Genomic DNA, 22,138 nt, shown 5'->3' on the forward strand with positions numbered 1-22,138 from the left:
TCACAACAAGGCACGTTAAAAAGCTAGGGAGTGAAATATGGCCTCATCGCAACAAGGCCCGATGAAAAGCTTAAATGTTGAAGAGTGCATTCATGAGCTCTTATATAGAGCTATAGCTTTTTACATTAGGCCTTAAAGGCCTTTTCACATAACTCCTTGATGTGGGCGATGGAAAAGCAAGTGGACGAGCAATAATGAGTGCCCAAATTCCCATGGGGCGATCTGCTAAGAAAAGGATGGGCGCCCACGTGTGTGAATGCCGAGAATCAAGAGGAGGCAATGTGGGTCCGGACAAGGGGATGGACATTCACATGTGCCAACATGAATGACATCAACAAGGAGGAGACAACACGCTACATCAAAGGGAAACCCCCGTTTTGCAACTCCGGGCGCGCACATGAAAGGGGGTCACGGCGGCGCATCCAAAGCGAACGTTAAGTTTCGAATGTATGAATCCTGCTAATTGTCGCGTGATCACTTCACTTTGCTTAAACTAAACATGCGAACTAACGTCCGTCTTCTCTTCTATATTTTGCCAGGCCAACTGCAGAGAATCTCATTCCCATCCGTGTCGATGTCGAGGTGGAAGGACAACGATACAAAGATGCTTTCACTTGGAACCCCAACGGTATGTTTGCTTTCGGTTTCGCTTTTTGCTTTTTGCTTTTTGCTTTCTGCACGGGAACGCAGAACCGTTGAAATCCCAGAAAACATTTGCATCCTACTGCACTTGCTTTAGTTTGTATGTATGCTATTTGCTGTTGCTCTTGCATGATGATTGAGAATGTTTTCACATCTAGCATTCATGCCACTAGCATACATTGCCTGTATGTAGGGATGGTGTGGCATGCCTGTAATGGAATGCTATGAGACTCTGCATACCCAGCACCGTGAGCCCCATCAGGGGTTGGAAAGTGGCCAGGTAGGGGTAAGGATAGAAGCTCAGTAGCAATGCATGGCGTTGGATAGAACCATCAGCAATCAGACATGTATGGGCGGTCCAGTGCCAGTAGAGGTAGGGTAAATCTGAAATCATGAACCCAGAAGACTACAGAAATGTAGCACTGTGCTGGTTGCTGAAATGAGAATCTTCTGGAAGGTTTGGGTGATAGGCCTGGTAGTAGGAAGCCTCCTAGGTGGCCATATGGGACATTCAAGGATAGGAATTTAGGTGCATCGAGATACCTTACATGGGATAGATCCTTATTTCCCATACCATCAGGATATACCCCATATAAAATCCTTTTAGATGCATAAGATTGGATCAGAGTGATCAATTCCTTCTCACTCTATCTTGATGTAACTAGACTTCCATCTCAATGTCATGGTCAAACCTTTTGGTTAACTACACATCAATCTATCTGCCTCTAATCTGGGTTTCCAAAATTCGCTTGTACTTCAAAACTTAAGTTGACAGTTGACAACCCCATAATAAATTTGTCTTCAGTGACTTTATGACTAGCATCCTATTGAGAATAGTATCATACCGATTCGCAAAAGTACCATTAAATCCCAACATCACAAAGCTTCAATAAATTGGATGAAACTGACCAACTCCCACCTTTTGAATCCACAAACCAATGTTCGCTCCCAAATCTAGGGAGATCCAAAATTCCTAGATAATCAAGTTCTCTCAAAGAACTTATTCCCAGATGTTCAAGATTCTAAGGACACACATCTAGAAACCGTTGAAAGGATTTGTAGGTGCACTACAACAAAGGATTGCGTACAATCTTGTCCATGGTCCACCTAAATGACATATAAGACCGTAGCCGCGAATATTGGGAACTAATGTTATAATCGGTAATATGGAGTAGGTAGACTTTGCTCTTGGACACCTTGTCGTGACATTGGGGGATAGCCCGAACGATGCCCAAGATGAGCCCGGATGGTTGTGGGAGGTGGGAAATCTGCATAACAATCTCTAGTTCATCTTAATGGGCCAAGTCTACACCTTGAATGATGGCACCGGCTATGAGCGCGGACCTACGCATTCATGTCATGGCCGGTCTGCATATACAATTTGATATAGATACACGGCCAATCCCTTCTCCACACAGTTCATCAGTCATCACTCTGAGTTTACTCTTCTACTAGCATATAGCCTTTGTCTTAGCAGTCCCAGGCCAGCCATCGAACCTGAAGGAGCAATCCTATGTATTGTTCTCTCTCTCTCTCTCTCTCTCTCTCTCTCTTTACACTCCATCTTGGAGGTTTGATAGAAACTCAGTCCGAAGGGCTTTGTGTGGATATATGCTCTTATGTGTGTGTGTATGTGTGTGTGTGGAGTGTGTGTGTGAGAGCATATCTTGATACAGAGTTAGTATCTAGTCCATACTATGCATAATGGAGTTTATAGTTATATAGTCTTCTGGGTTGACTACCATGAGTATATAACATGCACATTCCTAAAAGGTGAATTTGGGCATGTTCCTGGATTTATATATATATATATATATATATATATATATATATATATATATATATATATATATATATATATTCAGTTTGTGAATGATCTCTGCTAATCAAGTAAAAGGTTCGATAAAGCTTTCACTAGTGCTGTTACTGTTGTTGTTGGAGGTTGGAGTCACCATCATGGTGGATTAAGGGGAAAATAAAATTTGCCCTTTGAGTTCTTTTGTTTTTCTGTGATTTACAGGTCAAGAAAAGGGGGAAAACCAGCATTGAAGAAGTTGCCCCCTTTTTGTGAGGGGGGTGTGTGAGAGAGAAAAAATTAAAATAAAATAAAATGAAAATGGAACTGTGTTTGTAGGTGCGCGAAGGGGTATGGATTTTTTTGCAAAGAAATGGAAAAGGGAGAAAAGACGGCAATTTGCACGAAGTAGGGGGGGGGAAGGGTGCAGCTTGCGTGGCATGGCGGAGATCCTATCGTGTAGTGTAGAGGGTGCAACATGGCAGGAGAAGGGTGGAATGCAGAGGTGGGAGGCAATGCTTCTGTAGGCAGCGGGTCAAAGCAATGCTCAAGCACCAGCGCACGCATCGGGCACCACGCCTAGGTCAAGGTAGTGCTAGGAGGTGTCGCTCGAGCTGGGGCGGCGTGCGATGAGGCTATGTGAACCGACAGCTATGTGATGTGTGTGCATGAGGGGAGGCTGCGTGCAGTTTAGGACTTGTAGCGGGCAACGCAGGCAGGGAGGCTGTGTTCTAGGCATAGTGGTGCACAATTCATGGCTATGAGAGAGAGAGAGAGAGAGAGAGAGAGAGAGAGAGAGCTGTATTAACGTCTACTAGAGGCCGAACTTGACCTATGAGCCAAATTAATGTACAACTGTCAATGTCTTCTGGATGTCCATAAAAAAAAAGGACAAAATGAACATGAAATAAACTATGAAAGTATTGAGCTAGTGGGGGGGTGTGATGGATGGAGCACTATTGCTAGAGGCTCAGTATGCAACCTATATGCGCAGGGTATACAAGAATGCAATGCAGATCTGTCTAGCTCCAACCATAATGGGGGTGTAATATGTGACTTAATCTCTCTAATTATAGCCTAATCTTGATTACTAGTGAAGAGACACTGTTCAAGGGTTGTGTCCTGTCACAAAGGGTTATTATGAAGAGGCATGTCCTATCCAAAATATGACCCTTCGTCCTAAAGACACAACTGTTAGTCTAAAGACATAACTCTTTGATCAAGAGTCACACCCCTGCATTTAGATGTGACTCTTGGCTTGTACCTCTTCGGGCCCTATTTTATAAGGCCTTGTGTCTCAATGCAACAACACATAGCTTTCCACTCTACTTGTCTTTACTTTCAATATTAAGTCCCTAATCATGTCTTATAAAGTACTAATAGACTAAGAAGTCCTCATAATGGCATCAGCAAACAAGGTCCTACTTGTAGTATGCCCACAACAAAACCTTAATCCTAAAATCAACCAACCCTAACCCTAGAATTAGGTTTAGCAGGGTTTGTATGGAAGAGCAGGAGATTATGCCCAACCCAATTTTACCCCCTTGTCCAACTTTGCCTAATTTCAGATTTTTCCCAAATATTTCATGAAAAAAAATGATGGGAAGTTGAGAAGATACCCGAGTAAACACGGCCTTCATCAAAGTGCTGATAGGCTTACTCTTTATCCCCTTCGGGCTCTGGTCGATCCATTCATGCCTCTTCAGCCTGAATCGACATCTTCAAATGGTCTCTACCCTTTGTTTGTGAAAGCCACGACTTATAATCTTTTTTTTTTGGGGATGAATTACTGTTCTTAAAAAACATTAAGGCCATTAGCCTTAGCCTTATAACATAAGGCTTTTACATTAAGCCTCACAAGAGCCATGTAGGCAACCCGGCTCTCTCGCGATTATATTGGCAACCACGACCAGCCACCTATGGGCATGCGAACAACCTTCTTTACACCAACAGTTTGGATGTAAATCATCGCACATTGCGTCTTTCCTGATTTCTCTTTTAGCCTGTAGATGGCTTACGAGAGGAAAGTTCGGGATTCCTGGCTCACACTTAATGGTCACTAGGGCCTTAGACACATTCTGATTAATCTTGAAAGTGTGCTTGTCCCACTTGATATCTGGTTGGAACTTGTGAAACCACTGAATGCTCAAAATTAGGTCTGTCGCTCCTACAAGAGGGGAAACCATAAAATCACGCACAAACTCTACGCCTTGAATGACTAATTTAGCACTTTGAGCTTCAAACTTTATGCTCGTACACCTGACCTCGGACGCATAGAGTGGAACCTTGGCTGACACGTCTTGGACTGGGCTCACATGGGACCAGTTTTCCACTCCAGGTCCTGCACCTTCTTGTTCAGATCTGTCTACGCGGCATCCAAGTGCGGGATGCATGTGACAGTTGATGACCTTATTCTCAATGACATTGCTATGATTATGGATCTTCTAACTCATACCTTTGAGATGACTAATCTTGGTCTACTTCACTACTTTCTTGGCATGGAGGTCTGGCAGTGTCCACAGGGGATATTTCTCTCTCAACAAAAGTACGGTTCTTAGATTTTGGAGAGGTTTGGTATGGACTGTCGCTCATTACCTTGTCCTATGGACCCAAATTAGAAGTTGATTGAAAACGATGACACTCTCCCCTACTCAATACAGAGAGCTCGTCGGCTCACTTATTCATCTCACCATTACTAGGCATGATCTTGCTTACAACGTTAGTATTCTTAGTCAATTTCTTTTAGCACCACACACTTCTCATTGGCAGGCTGCTGTTTGTGTTCTCAGATATATATTGAACACCTTGACACATGGGATTTCATATGGCTCTAGTCTTGATTTGGTTGGATATTCAGATTCAGATTGGGTAAGTGATCCAGATTCCCAGAGGTCTACTTGTCAGAATACGCAGCGGAGATGATGACCAGATCTGGGAACACGCGAGCAAAACGCAATGCAAAAAATAACAGCACGAGAGAGAGAGATAGAGGCGTGTAACTCTGCTCTATATACACAAAGAAGATCCCGAAATGATACAATATGTGGCAAGGGACTGGGGGCCATTTTCTATGGCCCCCCTACAGCAGTCGGCTTGCTGTAGGGCAGCTGACAAGCTCAGCATCTCCACGACCAGCCACATGTACTAGTCGGCCAGTTGTCCTGAGTCGGCCAGCACACAACTGAGGTCGGGTACAGTCGGCAAGCACACAACTGAGGTCGGGTACATGCAGGTACAGTCAGCCAGAAGATAGAGCCTCCTGTCAGCTTAGGACTGCCATCCAAGCCACATAAAAATGGGAAAAAATATGGGGAAAAATACGGGGAGTGAGGAAAAATGAAGAAACACCTACAAGGGTGGGCACACCCACAACAAAGGTCCTGGTGTCAACATAAAGACAGGAGACGACTTCTAACACCCCCTCTCAGCTCCTGGCTGTGAAACCAACCACAGGGAGCTAGGGTGCCGCCTGAGCAAATCCTGAGACAGCGACTTCGTGAAGAGGTCCACCGTACTGTCCTCCGTCAAACAGAACTCTAGCAAGATGTCATCAGCCAACGATCTGTTCACGAACAAAGTGCCTCTGGATGAACATGGGTTCCTATAACTCGCAGTGGGTGCCCGGGGGACTAGGGTCTTTGACACACTTGTTGATACCATCAATGCATATTAAAACACTTAAACATGGCCATAGCCTTAACATTGTCAGAATGCGCAGCGGAAGACTAATGCACGTAGGAGACGCATCACTATCGAGCTCCATGAACACCCCCAACGGGCACTGCAGCATCCCTCCACCGGGCTCCCATCTCCTGGTGAGCTGCCTCCCAAAACATCGGCCGCAGGAGATGATTATAACAAGGTGCCACTCTAGCCTATGTTAGAAGTCATCTCCTATCTTAATCAGACACGAGGGCCTCTGTTGTGGGTGTACCCGCCCTGTATAGGTGTTTTATCATTTTTCCTCACTCCCCGTATTTTTTACCCATTTTTCCTTGGTGTGGGTGGATGCCACATGCTGGCAGGATCCTTTGATGCTGGCCGACTGCACTCATGTGTTCTTGAAGACTGGCCGACTTGATCAGAGGAGGTCGTGGTGTTTTTCTGTTGGCCGACTGGCTTTGCCCAGTCGTGGAGGGCTGGTGGCACTTCATGCGCTGGCGGATTGCATCCATGGGGCCATATAAATAGGCCCCATGATCCCCACTTTGTATTCATTCAGTTTTTCTCGGGATCTTGTGTATAGAGAAGAGTTTACACGCCTATCTCTGTGTCTTTCTTGTGCTGTCTATTTTCTGCACTCTACTTGCTCTTGTGGTCTCAAGTTTGGTTATCATTTCCGTTGCGTATTTTGACATGGTATCAGAGCCCTAGGCTCTTGATAGATCTTGGGAGTTTTCTGAGCAAGAGAGGGATAGTTAAGTTGCTGATTGGTGGACTGTTTTGGACTGTTCGGGAAGAGAAGTTGCAAGAGGAAGGCGGGCTAAGGTGCTGGACAGCCACTTGCAGGTTTAAGAGTTTTTTTCCCACCCACCCACCCTTTTTCAGTTACATCCCCGCGATGGCAGATTTGTTAGAGATGGCTGAGAAGCACGTGAAGATCCCGACTCTCCCCACGTTCCCAGTGGACCGTCAGTTGGACGGGAACAATTACGGCATGTGGAAGGTTATGATGGAGTTTGTGCTGGAGTCATATGACCTTGCTGATTTCATCATCATCGGGGTTCCACGGCCGGAAGCAGAGGAAGGGGAGTTACTGTCGATGAAGAAGGACCGAGAGGCACAGGCACAGATGTGGGATCGTGTCAACGCCAGGGTCCGGTCATTTATTTTCCTCAATTGCACACCACAAGTGATCAATCACGTAAAGCACATGACGTTGGCCAGAGGCATATGGCAGCACTTGGCTTCTCTTTATAACAGGGTATCACCCATGAAGAGGATCTCCTTGGAAGTGCAGATGCGGGTTATGAACCCTGCAAAGTCATCGACGATGCAGGAGCACATTAACAAGCTGCAGGCCTTTCAGCAGGAAGTCCTCCAGGCTGGGAAGGAGATATCATCTGAAGACATGGCCATTACTTTGCTGTCCCACTTGCCTGCTCAGTATTCTGCTTTCTACTCCTCTTTGATTACGAGTGGCAGGCCCAGCACCATTACCTGGGAGGAGCTTGTGCCAATGGTCTTGGACCAGGAGGAACGTTTCACGAACCCTCCTCACAGCGGAGGTTCGGAGGCCTTAACTGGCCAACGGTCGAAAGGCCGGAATAACACCAACGGTCGAAAGGCCGGAATAACACCAAGGGCAAAGGGAAGGCTTCACCGGAGAAGTCTTTTGAGAAGAAGCCCGACTCAGAACGAGAGAAGCTGAAGGCCGAACGATCCTGCAATGATTGTGGCGAGAAAGGCCACTATTGGAGGAAGTGTCCTAAGTGGATTGGGAAGAGTGCTGATTTTCAGCCTCAGCTGCAAAGACTTGTGCATTTGTGCAGTTAGAGATGATGGACTCCGATGCTTCATCGTCTTCGAGCGAGGAGGCAGTTGGTTTCACCGCGAAGGATACCTGGGAGTGGATTCTTGACAGTGGTGCTTCTAGGCACATGACTCCGTCTCGTGACTTCTTTTTGGATCTGAAAATGCAGCCAGGTCGCATTTTTATTGGCGACAACTCCACTATTCTGTTACACAGTGAGGGCCGGATGGAGATTATTTCCGAGGGAAAGGGGGGCAAGCATGCTTCCCGTGTTCTTTATGTCCCTGCTGTGGGTTTTCATCTTCTGTCAGTGCATGAAGTATGCAAGACTGGCTTTCGGGGTGGAATTTGAGGAGCATTCAGTTGCTCTACGGGACCGTGAGACTGGCCAGGTTGTTTGGGAAGGCGGTGTAGAGAATGGTACAGCTCTCTGCACTCTCCTCGTTGACAGGTTCTCAGGTCGGAGATTTGTGGCACGTTTTGGCCACTTAAATGTGGATGCACTGCGGCGAGCTTACCGAGACCAGATGGTGGTTGGCTTGCCAGATGTTGGCAGTAGGCAAGGACGTTGCAGTTCTTGCATACGTGGTAAGCAGCATAGGGAATCCTTTCCAAAGCAGGCTTCCAGGCGGGCTTCGAAACCGTTGGAGTTGATTCACACTGACTTGTGTGGACCTCAACAGACACCATCATTGGGAGGATCTCTCTATTTTATGTTGCTGTTGATGACTGTACCAGATTCACGTGGGTCTACTTTCTTTCACAGAAGGACCAAGCTTTTGCACGGTTCAAGGATTGGCACGTGATGGTGGAGAAAGAGTCTGGATTGTAGGTAAAGACTCTCAGGGCTGACAAAGGAGGTGAATTCTCCTCGACTGTATTTCTTAGATTTTGTGCAGACCATGGCATCAAGAGGAAACTGGCTAATACAGGATTGCCTTCGGAGAATGGAGTTGTAGAACGCAAGAACAGGACTGTGGTGGAGATGGCGAGGACCATGCTAGAGCATCGTGATCTTCCTCGTCCACTTTGGGGAGAGGCTGTGGCAACGGCTGTCCATACCCTCAACCGATCTCCGACGACTTCAGTACCTAACATGACTCCGTTTGAGGCATACTTTGGCAGGAAACCTGATGTCTCGCACTTTCGTGTTTTTGGGAGTGATGCGTATGCTCATATTCCGAAGAAGCAGAGGGGGAAGCTTGACTTCAAGTGCCGCAAGCTTATATTTGTGGGGTATAATTCTCTTTCCAAGGGATACAGAGTGTATGATCCAGACAGGAATGAGATTGTTGTTAGCCGGGATGTGGTCTTTGATGAGCATGTTCCAGTATCCATTGTCGAGGAGCCGCCACTTCTTGGAGATCCAGAAGAGTCTGATGATGATTCCCAGACCATTGCTCTAGTTGATCACCCTCAATCAACACTGGAGGTTGAGCCCGCAGCTGGAGTAGAGCCCCCGCAACAGCAGGAGGCTCCACGATCTGTTCGAGTACCCAGGTGGTTGTTGGACACCCTTCGGGAGTCAGGTGTCACGGAGTTACCCTCCGAGTGGACCACAGCGGACGGCCCTCGAAGATCACACAGAGTTCGAGACAAAAGCAATACAACGGAGCTTCTTCAGGTAAACTATGCTCTGATGTCTCGTATTATGCGGGACAAGGAGCTCACTTCCGTCAAGGAAGCCCTTTCACAGGATACTTGGAGGAAAGCCATGCAGGTGGAATTTGATGCCATCGAGAACAACAACACATGGGAGTTGGTACCGAGGCCGTCGAAACGGTCAGTCATTGGTGTCAAATGGGTCTTTAAGACCAAGATGGGTCGGTGGACAAACACAAAGCCAGGCATCGACTACGAGGATACCTTTGCACCGACAGCACGGATGTCCACGATTTGGACCGTTCTTGCCCTTGCTTCTTCTCAGAGGTGGCCTGACTTGTCTCACTTTGATCCACTCTCTAACAAGTGTCAGGCCACTTGTCTCACTTTGGTCCACTTTCTTGCCACATGCCCCAATCTAAGAGATGGGTCCTTCCATAAACTTTCTCTAAAAATATCCCAACTGGTAGACATTCTGTCAAAGGCACTTTGCCAACTCTTGGTATCTGCTCAATTCCAGATGTAATGACACGAACAGAATTTCCATCGGAGTCGGGCCAAAAATAGCAACTCTCCTAAATTTTAGGAGTGTGGTCCTTTGTATTCTAGGATAATCCCCCATTCTCAAAGCTTGTACTTTCCAAATATTTAGACATCCTGGAGTCCACCAAACTCCTTTCATACTGGGAAATGTCCAGGCTGGTGACAGTTCCTCTAGTGGAAGCCCAATCCTGCAATGCAACCTCTGTATCCTCACCACCTCACAAGCAGCATCACAAGCAGCCCGGTACTCTGCCTCTGTCGTCGACAAGGCAAAAGATGACTGCCTCTTACTGCTCCGTAAAATTGCTCCTGGGCTTGAAGTAGATCTCCTCGTGTCCAGATCTCCTCCCCAAACTGGGTCACTCCAACCGTGGAGTCGGACTCCATCCATCAATCCCCCTCCTGTGTAAAAGAGTCCATGATCCTTTGCATGCCGCAGAAACCACAGGATACGCGACCCTGCCTTCCAAAGAGTCATCTGCAACCATGAGCTCAACTGCCTCATCAGGAAGCTCCCGTCCAATCTGGTGTCCATCAACCAAATCAATGAACCATTCTACTTCCGAGTCAAAGAGGCATCACACTGCTCACAAGGATCAACACCTGTTACGGTGCAAAGCCTAGTCCTGGAAACCTGCTGAAGACCACGCAAGGCCTTCTGAAACCTGTCAACCACCCCCTCTGAGTCCGGAACCACAAAGCTTGGAGAACGCACCTCCTTTTGCAGGTAATCAACTGCCACCTGCCTGGCTTTCCGAAAGGTCCCCGTGGAAAGAACATCCTCATCTACAGGAGTTTCTTTGTCCCAAATACTACGAGACATCAAAGCATAAGTTACCTGTTCAGTTTCCTCTGACTGACGAACACAAGAACCACCAATATCAGTACTGGAAAGTTCATGCCAACTACTGCCATCAAGTGGCAAGCTATCCACCATCTGGTCCCAGAAAGCCTGCACCTATAGCGTATCCACAGTTAAGTGGCCATTACCAGACTGCCACTCATCACAAACCTGAGGACCTGGGAGAGAGAGTGCTGAAAGCTTGTAAACTCCATTCTCCACTCTGCCTTCCCAAACCACTTGGCCTGTTGCTTTGTCCCGGAGAGCAACAAAATGCTCATCAAACTCCACCCGTACGCCAGTCTTACAAACGTGATGCACTGACAATAGATGAAAACCAAGTGACGGAACATAGAACACCTGGGAGGAATGCTTTCCCCCTCTGCCATCGGGAACTATCTCCATCCTGCCCTCACTGTGAATTGGGATAGTGGATGTATCCCCAGTAAGAATGTGACCAGAATACTTGCAGAGATCCTGTTAATCTGAACGGGAAGGAGTCATGTGCCTGGAAGCACCACTGTCTAGAATCCACTCCCGAGTATCCGTTGTGGAGAATCCTCCAACCTCCTCCCTACCTGAAGAAAATGAAACATCGGTGTCCATCACCTCCAGGTGCACAAAAGCCAGAGTCTTCATGATTGCTGTTGAGGAATCTTCACCCTTCTCGGTCTTCCGCTTGGGACACTGCCTCCAATAGTGGCCTCTCGCCACAATCATTACAGGTCCTCTCTGCCTTTAGTTTCTCGCGGTCAGTAAACGGACTTCTTCTCAAAAGACTTCTCCGATGAAGCCTTCCCTTTGCCCGTGTTACGGCCTTTCGACTGTTGGCCAGTTAAGGCCTCCGAACCTCCACCCTGAGGAGGGTTCGTGAATCGTTCCTCCTGGTCCAAGACCATGGGCACAAGCTCCTCCCACGTGATGGTGCTGAGCCTGCCAATGGTAATCAAAGACGAGTAAAATGCTGAGTACTGAGAGGGCAAGTGCGACAGCAACGTTATGGCCATGTCCTCTGACGATATCTCCTTCCCAGCCTGAAGAACTTCCTGCTGAAGAGCGTGCAGCTTGTTAATATGCTCCCGCATCGTCAACGACTTTGCAGGGCTCATAACCCGCATCTGTACTTCCAAGGAAATCCTCTTCATGGGCGATACCCTGTTGTAAAGAGAAACCAAATGCTGCCATATACCTCTGGCCAGCATCATATGCTTTACATGATTGATTACCTGCGGTGTGCAGTTGAGGAAGATAAACAAACGGACCCTGGCGTTGACACAATCCCACATCTATGCCTGTGCCTCCCGGTCCTTTTGGATCGACGGAAACTCCCCTTCCTCTACCTCTTGCCATGGAACCCCAACAACGATGAAATCAGCGAGGTCGTAAGACTCCAGCACAAATTCCATCATAACCTTCCATATGCCGTAGTTGTTCCTGTCCAACCGACGGTCCACCGGGAACGTGGGGAGTGTAGGGATCTTCACATGCCTCTCGGCCATCTCTAACAGATCTGCCATTGCGGGGATGTACTCTAAAAAAGGGTGGGTGGGTGGGGAAAAAGAAGAACTTACACCTGCAAGTGGTTGTCCAGCAAATCAGCCCGCCGTCCTCTTGCTTCTCCTCTTCCCAAACAGTCCTGTACAGTCCACCAATCAGCAACACAACAGTCCCCCTCTTGCTCACACAAATCCCTAGAACTATCAAGAGCCTATGGCTTTCATACCATGTCAGAATACGCAGCGGAGATGATGACCAGTTTTGGGAACACAAGAGCAAAACGCAATGCAGAAAATAACAGCACAAGAGAGAGAGAGATAGAGGCGTGTAACTCTGCTCTATATACACAAAGAAGATCCCGGAATGATACAATATGTGGCAAGGGACTGGGGGCCATTTTATATGGCACCCCTACAGGCAGCCGTCAGGCTCAACATCTCCATGACCAGCCACATGTACCGGTCGGCCAGCTGTCCTGAGTCGGCTAGCACACATCTGAGGTCGGGTACATGCAGGTACAGTTGGCCAGCACACAACTGAGGTCGGGTACATGCAGGTACAGTCGGCCAGAAGATAGAGCCTCTTGCCAGCTCAGGACTGCCATCCAAGCCACATAAAAATGGGAAAAAATATGGGGAGTGAGGAAAAATGAGAAAACACCTACAAGGGCGGGCACACCCACAACAAAGGCCCTGGTGTCAACATAAAGACAGGAGATGACTTCTAACACTACTATGGGCTATTGTTACTTACTTTGTACCGGACTCATTTCTTGGCAAACGAAGAAGCAACCTAGAGTTGCCGGTTCTTCAACAGAATCAAAGGAAACAGTCAAAGAGCTTCTGTGGCTTCATCAGCTACTTGATCATCTTCATGTCCCTCCTCTGCTGCCTACTGTTGTCTACTCCGACAGTCACAGTGCCATGGCTCTTGCTCGGAACCCGGTCTTCCATTCAAAGTCCAAGCACATTGCCGTTCATTATCATATGGTTCATGACTACTTGACGCTTGGTACCTTAACACTGGAGTATTGTCCTACTAGGGACAACATGGCGGACATCTTCACCAAGGCGCTTTCCAGATCAACTTTGGATCACTTACTTCCACGCGTTGGTATCGATCCTCTTTAGTGGAGCTGAAGAGGACGTGTTGGAGGTGTCATCTCCACTGTTATGGGTGCGTCCCCGCTCTTTCTGCACCTCTGGAGGACCTCCCCTAGCCTGGGAAATTTTCCCATATTTTTTTAGATTTTTTCCACATTTTTGGCAACTTTTTCTGGCATGTTCCACATTATGCTCCATTTGGCCTGTTTTATGCTGGCCGACTCGGCTCTTTAGGTGCTATATAAGGATGGGCTCTGCCCTCAATTGTATCATCTCATTTTCCGCATAGTCTGGGATCTTGGCTGCACCTACGGTGTGCGTCGTGCTGCCTACTCTAGCTTTGTAACCACCTTTGGGTGGATATCATTTCCTTCGGTTCCTGTGCATCCTATATTTGTGAACTTCAGTTTTCTTTCACTGTTTGGCACTTTGTCATTATGAACTTAGTTATCCGTTATAGGACTGTGTATTTTACCTCTTTTTCTTAAACATGTGATTATGATTAATCTTGTTTAACATTCACTAATCATGTTTTGCTCTGTATATGCATATGTAAAATGGTACACGTGTGGGTATAGATACATGTTTTGGTGTGTGTGAGTACATGTGTGTGCATGCTCATATGTATGTACATCTACATGTATGTGTTTTGGGTATCTCTCTCTTATTGTGTTGTAGGTACAACAACTGAGAACACTTTTTCTTTTGGGGGCAGCATAGGGGTGGCCAAGGGGGACAGCCACGTGGCACCTGATTGCAAGCGTAGAAGCCCTGCAAGCATAGCCGAGTAGAAGCCAGTGCATCAGGATACCACAGATTCTAACCTGTCTGAGTTGGACAAGGAAAGATTGGACTTTCTCAAAAGTTTTCAAGATTGTTTTTTAGAGGCTTTGCCAGGGGAGTTGCCGCTTGCTAGGCCTGAGGATCATGGGATTGATTTGATTCCTACCGAATAAGCCACCCTATATGGTGAGTGCAGCCCAACAAGAAGAGATTATGAGCCAAGTGCGTGATCTCTTGGACAAAGGGTTGATTCAGCCGAGCTCTTCGCCCTATTGTTCACCAGTGTTTTTGGTACAAAAGAAAGATGGTTCTTGGCGGATGTGCATTGATTACAGGGCACTGAATAAGATTACCATCAAGAACAGATTCCCTATACCTCGAATCGATGATATTTTGGATCGGTTGCAGGGAGTAGCTTACTTCAGTCGTATTGATCTAAAGAGTGGATACCATTAAATTCGCATCAAGCCAGAAGATGTGCACAAGACAGCTTTCAGGACAACTTTTGGACTTTATGAGTTTTTGGTCATGCCTTTTGGTCTTACGAATGCTCCAGCGACCTTCAACAGAATGATGGATCGAATTTTCCGACCACACTGTGCTTTTGTGGGCACCTTCTTTGATGATATGATTGTGTTTTCTCATTCAGAGAAGGAGCATCGGGAGCATTTGACTAAAGTGTTTCAGGAACTCAGAAAGCATAGGTTGGTTGTCAATGGAAAGAAGAGTGAATTTTTCATGTAGGAGATTCACTTTCTTGGGCACAGTGTGTCTAAGGATGGCATCAGGATGGATCCGGCCGGATTTGCAGACTATACATGATGTGCGAAGTTTCTTAGGACTTTGTTGATAGTACAGGAGGTTTATCTGATTCTTTGCAGAGATTGCTTCACCTTTACATCAAGTGACCAAAAAGGATGTAAAATTCCGATGGAGAGGAGAAAGTGGAAGCTTTCTACAAGCTTAAGGAAAAGCTAACCATTGGTCCAGTTTTGGTTTTACCAGATCTACAAACATGGACAAAAAGTTTGCCCATCTCATATGCTTCTCTGAGAGCTTCGTTTAAGTAAGGAAGTATCGAAGAGTGCGATGATCGCTCTGAACAATGAAATCAGCCCCAAGAAGGTAATGCTTCCAAGTAGAAAGAGCATGAATAATCGCAAGAAGCTCCAATGCTATTCCCGCATGCATCACACTATTTGTAGATCTGGTAAAACCAAAACTGGACATGTTATTGCTTATGAGAATAGAACTTTGTCACCAGGAGAAAGGAATCTACAATGGTTTCTGTAGCATGCGAAGGATCTTGGTCTCTTTTACACGAGAGGGGATTGATGGATGGAGTCTGACTCCACGGTTGGAGTGACTCAGATTGGGGAGGAGATCCAGACATGAGGAGATCTACTTCAGGCTCAGGAGCAGTTTTATGGAGCAGTAAGTGGCAGCCAACTATTGCCTTATCTTCGATAGAGGCAGAGTACCGGGATGCTTGTGAGGTGGTGAGGTTGCAGAGGTTACTTTTGGCAAGAATCCTTGGTCATGCAGAGGCACTTTGTTCGTGAAAAGATCGTTGTTGATGACATCTTGCTAGAGTTTTGTTCGACGGAGGACAGTGCGATGGACCTCTTCACGAAGTCGCTATCTCAGACGTTGCTCCGGCGGCACTCCAGCTCCCTGGGGATGGTTCCATAGCCAGGAGCTGAGAGGGGGTGTTAGAAGTCATCTCCTGTCTATACCTATACCAGGGCCTCTGTTGTGGGTGTGCCCACCCTTTTAGGTGTTTTCTCATTTTTCCTCACTCCACGTATTTTTCCTATTTTTTCTCTGGCTTGGGTGGCAGTCCTATGGTGGCAGGAGGACCTTGATCTTGGCCGACTGCATCTGTATGTTTGTTGGAGGTGGCCGATTGTATGTGACAGGTCGTGGACACCTCTGCAGGCCGACTGGTGTTTATGCTGGTCGTGGAGATATAGAGTCTGTCGGCTGTCCCATGAGCAGGCCGACTGCAGTGTTGGGGCCATATATAATGGCCCCACAGCCCCTTGCCACATTTGTATCGTATTTGGGATTTTCCTTGTGTATATAGAGTAGAGTTACACGCCTCTCTCTCTCTCTCTCTCTCCATTGCTGTCTATTTTCTGCACTGTTCTTGCTCTAGTGTTCTGAGATTTGGTTATCATCTCCGCTGCATATTTTGACACTCTCTCCCTCTTGCGAAATTGAAACTAAAGGTTGTATAGTATTAGTAAGTGCTTTAATGTTCATTGATGAATCTTCAAACTTCATATTTCAAAATTTTATAAGTAAACTATAAATTTTGTATATATATATATCGGGGGCAACGTTCACTATGTTTGGAATCTTTTCAACACGTTTTCCAAACGTACAAACATATCGTTCACTACGCCTTGGTTGGTTTGATTGTTGTAGAACTAGCCTTCCACGAGATACGGGGGAGATTCCATTGCCTCTTCCGAGAGGGGTCTTCTAGTCCACTTGCACAAGCGATGTGGTATGATGATCAGAGATGCCTGGGACATGTATTTACTGGAGTTCAAATGTCATAGGGATGTGGTATTGAGATAGCATACCAAGAGGCAGACCCGACATGAGACTTCTCAGAGGGCTATTACAGATTTCTTTAGTCTACATGCATCCACATCAGAGCCCACCCACACTAGTGTTCCAGCCACGTGCCCTAGAGGGGTCCTCAAGTGATAGAGCTCGATCTATTCTATAGGCCAAATGCTCCCAATCCAAAGCATCACGATCCTCCACCCACGACAGATACAGATCCAAGAGGCTATTCAACACCATGACATGCTTCGGCCTCTCTTGGCCATCAAATCGGTATTGGTTGAGGCATGCATTACCATTAGTTGATCATGGCTAGTTTACCTCATACACAAGGTCATATGCTGATATCACATGTATATGTTTGTTTTTCATTTTCTTTCAGATAATTTTTCCATGGCTTAGTGTACCCATGGTATCATTGTATCACTCATGGTCTCGTAGACCCTTGGGGCCTTTCGTAGACGTTAATATTCTCACTTACAGAGATGCACCAGAGCCCAGAGAGGGGGCTACCCAAAGTAGAGGGCTATCAATGGGAGGGACCACATGGCAGAGCACATCGAGAGGATCTGAAGGTATAGCGGTACTCTTCAAGTGAGAGCTACAAGAGCGCCTACAGGTGGTAGCACGTGACCAGGAGGATAGATACATGTGGATTAGACTGCAGCTCTCAGCAGACAGGGTGTTATACATTGCTCTATGCTACTTCTCTCCTAGAGGATCGAGATATGCCATGATAGCAGAGGAGGAGAGTAGAGGGGAGGAGCAAGACACAGGGCCATTGGGAGAGTCACCATATGCAGCCCTTTCAAAGGAGATCATACACTACTCCAACCTGGGGGAAGTCCTCCTTATGGGGAACTTCAATGCACAGACACACAACCGACAGTGCGACATTTATGATTTCGAGCACCCCGAGGTGATGCACACACTAGAGGTGGAGGACACGGGAGCTTGCAAGGTGTCAGAGGACATGGGGCCGGATAACACCAAATATGGTCATCACTTACTTGAACTGGGAGCGCGACACCATCTCGTTATTTATAACGGGATGAGACAGTGGCAGGATTCAAGAGCACTGACATGCTTTCCACGATCAGGGGGGGTAGCACAGTGGACTACATCATGGGGTCCATGGAGACCACAGAGGCAATGACATCTTTCACCATCCCCCCTGTCTCGAGGTGATGCACACACTAGAGGTGGAGGACACAGGAGCTTGCAGGGTGTCAGAGGACATGGAGCCGGATAACACCAGATATGGTCATCACTTACTTGAGCTGGAAGTGCGACACCATCTCGTTATTTATAACGGGATGAGACAATGTCAGGATTCAAGAGCACTGACATGCTTTCCACGATCAGGGGGCGGGGGGGGGGGTAGGGGGGTAGGGGTAGCACAGTGGACTACATCATGGGGTCCATGGAGACCACACAGGCAGTGACATCTTTCACCATCCCCCTTGTCCTATTGGTGCGGATCACACGTACCTCTTACTATCACTGGCGAGCTCCACACGAGCACCCACACAGCCCACACAGGAATCACATACAACTTTCTACTTCACCCATGACTTGGCAGACATATATGAGCATCATGTATATGACAGGCTACAAATAGATCCCATGTCACCTCTAGACACACCACCCAGCTGTCATCTCTAGGTTCCTTCTGTGGAAACCCAATCTCGTCGAGTAACCTCCGCAACCCCACAACCTCGCAAGCAACACTACAAGCAGCCCGGTACTCTGCCTCTGTAGAAGATAAGACAGTTGTTGGCTGCCTCTTGCTGCTCCAAGAAATAGCTCCTGAGCCAAGGGTAAATCCTTAGCTTAATGTAGATCTCCTCGTGTCTGGATCTCCTCCCCAATTTGAGTCACTCCAACCTTGGAGTCTGACTTGATCCTTCGTTCCCCCTCCAGTAACATAGAAGAGTCCAAGATCCTTCGTACCCTGCAGATACCGCAAGATCTGCAATCCTACGTCCCAATGAGTCTTCAAAGGTGTCTGCATGAATGAGCTCAACAGCCCCACTAGAAAGCTCAAGTCCAATTTGGTGTTCAACAACCAAATCAATGAACCAACAAGCTTCCGATACAAGGAGGCATCAACCTGCTCACAAGGATCATTAATTGTAAGTTTGGTATTCGGGTCCATCGGTGAAGAAATAGGCTTGAAGTTCTCCATATGAAAGTTCTCCAACAACTCATGAACATACCATTGCTGTTAAACAAAGAACCCTCTTTGGGTCTGCTAAATCTCCAATCCCAAAAAGAATGGAGTAAGCCTAAGTCGGTCATCTCAAACTCCTTTGACAAGGTAGCCTTCGTCTCACAGCTATGTGCTCCACATGATTGCCAGTGAGAATAAGATCGTCCACATAAAGGATAATCAAAGTGACCATACCGCGTTCCCGAAAGAGATATAAGTTAGGATCTGCAAATGACCTTTGAAAACCTTTCCACAGAAAGAAGAAATCAATCTTCTGATTCAAAGCCCTGGGAGCCTGCTTAAGACCATATAAGGCCTTCCGTAAGTCACCATTAAGGAACGCAGATTTTACATCCATTTGATACACCGGCCACCGCTGAGAAGAGGCAAGGCTAAGAACTGTCTGAATCGTGGTCATTCTTATTGTCGGTGCAAAGGTATCCTCATAGTCGATGCCACGCCGCTGAGCATAGCCCTTAGCCATAAGTCTGGTCTTGTGCTTGTCCACCGACCAATCCGCGGAACCAACTCCACTTGCATGGCTTTCCTCCAAGTCTCCTGGGAAAAAGCTTCCTTAACGGAAGTGGGCTCTTTGTCTCGAATGATACGAGACATCAAAGCATAGTTCACCTGTAAAGGATCCTCTGACCGACGAATGCAAGAACTGGAATGTCCCTGCCTGTTGCCAACATCTGGCAAGCCATCCACCAACTGGTCTTGGAAAGCCTGCCGCAGCGTATCCACATTCAAGTGGCCATGACGAAACTGCCACAAATCACCTAGCTGAGGACCTGTAAGAGAGTGTCGAGAGTCTGTAAATCCTATTCTCCACTCCGCCTTCCCAAACAACTTGGCCTGTTGCTTTGTCTTGGAGAGCAACATAATGTTCATCAAACTCCACCCGTATGCCAGCCTTGCAAACCTCATGCATTGACAAAAGATGAAAACCAAGAGCTGGGACATAAAGAACCCGGGAGGAATGCTTCTCTTCTTTGCCATCGGGAATAATCTCCAACCTGTCCTCACTGTGAATCAGGATAGTGGAGTTGTCACCAATGAAGATGTGACTTGTCTGCCATCGAAGATCTTGTAATAACTCTCGGGAAGGAGTCATGTGCTTGGAAGCACCACTATCGAGAATCCACTCCCAAGTATCCTTGGCGGTGAGATCAACTGCCTCCCTACTCGAAGAAGATGAAGCATCTGTGTCCATAATCTCCAAGTGCACAAAAGCTGGAGTCTTTGCAGCTGCAGCTGAAGAATCAGCGCTCTTCTCGGTACTCCGCTGAGGACACTTCCTCCAATAGTGACCCTTCTGGCCACAATGGTTTTTACACGTCCGCTCGGCCTTCAAAGCATCACGCTCTGAGTCAGGCTTCTTCTTAGAAGACTTCTCCGATGAAGACTTCGCTTTGCCCTTGTTGTTGCGGCCTTTCGACTGCTGGCCAGTCAAGGCCTCATAACTGCTCTTCCTGGTCCAAGACCATAGGCACAAGCTCCTCCCACGTGATCAAAGAGGAATAGAAAGCTGAATATTGAAAAGTCAAACGAGACAACAAAGTGATGGCCATATCCTCTTAAGATATCTCCTTCCTAGCTTGAAGAACCTCCTGCTGAAGAGCGTGGAGTTTGTTGATGTGCTCCTGCATCGTCGATGACTTTGCAGAATTCAGTCTGCACTTCCAAGGAAATCCGCTTCGTGGGTGATACCGTGTTATATAGAGAAGCCAAGTGATGCCAAATCCCTCGGGCCAGCGTCATGTGTTTGATATGATTAATCACCTGGGGTGTGCAATTAAGGAAGATGAAAGAACGCACATGGGCATTGACATGATCCCATAACTGTGCCTGAGCCTCCCGTTCTTTCCTAGTAGAAGAGAGCTCCCTGTCCTCCAACTCTGGCCTTGGAACAAGACAGACTCCATCATTACCTTCCAGATGCCATAGTTGGTCCCGTCCAACTGTTGATCCACCGGGAATGTGGGGAGAGTGGGGATCTGCACATGCTTCTCAGCCATCTCAAGCAAATCTGCCATCTCAAGGGTTCACAAGGTCTTGTGAAGGGAGGGTGGGTGGGAAAAAAAATGAAGAAGAGGCTGCAAACACCATGCAAGGTGGCTGTCCAACAGTGATGATCGCCTTCTACCCGTTCTCCAGGTCCTGAACAGCCCAAAAATTCTCCAATCAGCACCAAAAACAGCAAACCCTCAAGCTCTCACTGTCTCCAAGCTTCAAGCCACCTGGGGCTCTGACACCATGTCGGAATGCACAACGAGACAACTGCTGTGAGAAAGGAAATGTAGAAGTATAGAGAGAGAGAAGCTGTGTAAACTTTGCTATATACAATCAAGATCTGGTACAATGACAAGTGGGGGGGCAAGGATGGTATTTATACCACCCTATGCTGCTGGTCGGCCAGCCCAAAAACAGCCGATAGGCTGCAAGTCTTGTCCACGACTGAATAAAACCAATTGGCTAGCACATATGACAGTCGGCCGGGAGAAAAATGAAGTCGGCCAGCACAAAGACAGTCAGCCTACAGCAACAGTCCCCCAAGACTAGCAAAAACTGGGAAAACAACACCGAAGATGAAGAAAAATGGAGACTACTCTTAACTCGGGCGGGCACACTCACAACAGAGGCCCTCACTCCCTACTAAGTAATATGGATAATGGTATAGATAGGAGATGACTGCTAACAGAAAGATGCACTTCTCCTCCGGCTGCCCGCTTTATGAGGAGAAGGCTATCTCATACAAGGGGCAGGGGAGGGAATAACCACACAAGTGGTCTGTAGTGCTAGGTGAGCTCACCACCTCTATTTGTGACAAAAGAGGCCAGGTCGCCAGAGCCTCAGGAAGGCTTCCCGCCGCTTCCGCATATGGTTAGAGCCACCTTGCAACTTTCCCCACTGGCCACGGAGGGTATGAATGATGTCGAGCCAAATGCTCTTGATGGACTCATACGCGGAGTGTGGGTGCCTTCAAAGACTTCGCTGCATCGAGCTCTCCAGATGTGCCATGCTACAATGCTGCTACAAATCTCCCATCTCTGGCATGAATCCGGAGTCG

The 22,138-nt window shown here is 47.3% G+C and overlaps 1 protein-coding gene across 1 annotated transcript in view; it reads left to right on the forward strand.

Moving 5' to 3' along the window:
- Positions 1-317: 317 nt before the first annotated feature.
- BSH (transcription regulatory protein SNF5, putative (BSH)) overlaps positions 318-22,138 on the forward strand; it is a 45,693-nt gene continuing 23,872 nt past the window's right edge. The window contains exons 1-2 of the mRNA XM_086803932.1: positions 318-447; positions 540-628. Of these exons, the coding sequence (XP_086660058.1) occupies positions 326-447; positions 540-628 (211 nt within the window). The 5' untranslated portion in view covers positions 318-325. The remainder of the gene's footprint in view (positions 448-539; positions 629-22,138) is intronic.

Source organism: Cibotium barometz, chromosome 10, assembly GCF_041138505.1.
Source record: "Cibotium barometz isolate CiBa-2024 chromosome 10, ASM4113850v1, whole genome shotgun sequence".
NCBI lineage: Eukaryota > Viridiplantae > Streptophyta > Polypodiopsida > Cyatheales > Cibotiaceae > Cibotium > Cibotium barometz.